The sequence below is a fragment of the Myotis davidii genome, unplaced genomic scaffold, assembly GCF_000327345.1.
Source record: "Myotis davidii unplaced genomic scaffold, ASM32734v1 scaffold281, whole genome shotgun sequence".
NCBI lineage: Eukaryota > Metazoa > Chordata > Mammalia > Chiroptera > Vespertilionidae > Myotis > Myotis davidii.
In genome coordinates this window covers 7,358,232-7,360,737 of record NW_006293784.1, presented here as the reverse complement: position 1 = coordinate 7,360,737, position 2,506 = coordinate 7,358,232, and the positions used below count along the sequence as shown (strand labels likewise).

The 2,506-nt window shown below is 40.0% G+C and overlaps 1 protein-coding gene across 3 annotated transcripts in view; it reads left to right on the top strand.

The window, feature by feature from the left end:
- Positions 1 to 2,506, top strand: part of CGRRF1 (cell growth regulator with ring finger domain 1) — a 23,072-nt gene that overhangs the window by 7,445 nt on the left and 13,121 nt on the right. For all 3 annotated transcript variants that reach the window (XM_015566508.1, XM_006767699.2, XM_006767698.2), the window contains exon 2: positions 1,091 to 1,230. In XM_015566508.1, the coding sequence (XP_015421994.1) occupies positions 1,167 to 1,230 (64 nt within the window). In that variant the 5' untranslated portion in view covers positions 1,091 to 1,166. The remainder of the gene's footprint in view (positions 1 to 1,090; positions 1,231 to 2,506) is intronic.

Below are 2,506 nucleotides of genomic sequence, written 5' to 3'. Positions count from 1 at the left end.
GCAGCTTTAACTCTGAGGCTCCAGCTCTTAGGCCTCCACTGCTGAACGTAGGAAATCGAAACAATGTATATCTCAAGCTCTGACTCCAGCTCTGAGATCACAGCTTGCTGAAAGCAGGTTTCTGGAGGTTTTTTTAGCTTCTATATGTTACTATGTTTCAAACTGCCCGCTCAGAGGCTGCGGCAGGTGGGGAATGTTGGAGTCCACTGTCACTGAAGCAAGCAAGCCTCATGTTCAGTTTAAGCTGCCTGGCTGCCCGCCACCATCTTGGCTGTCAGTTAATTTGCATATCTCGCTGATTAGCCAATGGGAAGGGTAGCGGTCGTACGCCAATTACCATGTTTCTCTTGTATTAGTGTAGATTGAATTTAGTCCTTTTCATTTTCCTTCTAAGTCTGTTCAGTATCACATTTTTACATGAACTTTAGAAGGAGAAAATATGCTATAAAATGAAGGGCTATATTTGGTGTTTAAAAGTTCTCTTATCCCATAAATAATATCAAATAGTCTGCATATTAAATATATATTTGTCGCCCTAGCCAGTTTGGCCGGTGGATAGAGTGTCAGCCTGCAGATTCATTTCCGGTCAAGGGCGCATACCCCGGTTGCGGGCTCGATCCCCAGTAGGTCGTGTGCAAGAGGTAGCCAATCAGTGATTCTTTTTCATCACTGATGTTTATCTCTCTCTCTCTCTCTCCCCCTCCCTTCCTCTTTGAAATCAATAAAAATATATTTTAAAAATATATGTATTTGTCTATAATGCCATTTAAAAATTTAATAATTCTATCGTGCTTTTGCTCTTACATTAGGTACAATTTATAATCCGTATACTTCTTTGTTATTAACAGTAGAACTCTGTTTTCAAGAGTATGTCGGTTCAACTAGCATAACAATATATTGCAGTTCTAGGGGACCTCTAATCTCTGTTATTTCTAGGTTAATTCTCAAATATAATGTAAATTGAGTAACTTAATCCCTTTTTCTGATATGTTAAGAGGATTAACTAATGAAGCATAACATAGTCTACATATCACATAAAGTTTCCACATTTGTTAAAATAATGTATTATTTTATTTTCACCTTTCTTCAGGTTTGGTTGGGATGTTCCAGTAATTCTGAGAAATTCTGAAGAGACCCAGTTCAAAACAAGAGTTTTCAAAAAGCAAATGAGACAAGTCAAGAATCCTTTTGGCTTAGAGATCGCTCATCCATCTTCAGCTTCGATTTCAAGTTGGTAGCTATTTCCAAAGAGTCTTCTTTCTTTCTCTGCCCCTGTTTTAGCCCTTTAATTTTCCTGTATTATTATTTATTTATTGTATTATTTTCCACATGAACAGTTATAAACCCATTTTTGCCCCACCTTGTATATAGTATGCTACTGTTTATCTCACAGGAGAGGATATCCAAATACATGTGCTTATGTACACTAAAATGAAGTCTCACAGGTGTTAATAAGGGAAGTCTTCAGTGTAGTGAGAAAGGTAAGAATGGTATAGTATAAGTTCAGTTAATATAAGGTTGCTCACCTTCTGAAGAACAGCTGTCTGTTAGTCTGAAATTACAGTATTTTGGTCTAAAATTATTTTGGTAGATGGGAATAAGAGATGGTAGCTGTTTGTTTCTGTACTTGGAAAACAGATTGTCTGTGAGCCTATCAAGGAGCCAGTGGAGTGAAAGAGAGGGGATGCTGGGTACAGACAAGACAGGAGAGTCAGGGAAGACTCAAATTCTTTGCTTGGGTCCTCCATAGCTGGGTCTTTTTATAGAGATGAGAAATACAGGAGGAAGCGGGTTTGGGAAGAAAGGTAACGAATTCAGTTTTGAACATCTGGCCCTCTAAGTGCTTTTGTGACAGTTAAGCAGAGACACAGAGCATGCAGTTCTAGGTGCAGTTCTGTAGCTCGACCAGGTTCTCTGGGCTGAGACCCTATCACCTTTTATGCTTGCTCACATTTCTGGTATCTTAAAAACAACCCTAAACTTTCTCAGCTCTTCATCTTATTCTAGCTACTGTCCTATTTCTCTTTTTCTCTTCACACCCAGGCTTTTTGAAAAAATATATATATATTTTTTATTGATTTCAGAGAAGAAGGGAAAGGGAGAGAGAGAGAAAAAAACATCAATGATGAGAGAGAATCATTGATCAGCTGCCTCCTGCATGTACCATACTGGGGATCAAGCCCACAACCTGGGCGTATGCCCTGACCGGGAATCGAACCGTGACCTCCTGGTTCATAGGTCAGTGCTCAACCACTGAGCCACGCCAGCAAGGCCACAGCCAGGCTTCTTAAAAGTGTTTTGCATTTGCCTTCTCCTCTTAGCCTGCTTCCCTTTTACTCCTTGGAGCAGTGTAGTCTGATTTTTACCTGTATCCCTCTATTGAAATGGCTTTCCGCAAGATGACTAATTAGCACTTCTGCCCCCTACCTCTAACCCCCGGCAGTCATAAATTTACTGGGCACATTTTCAGGCCTGAGTTAGTGCTCTCTCTGCAGAGTTTAACAGA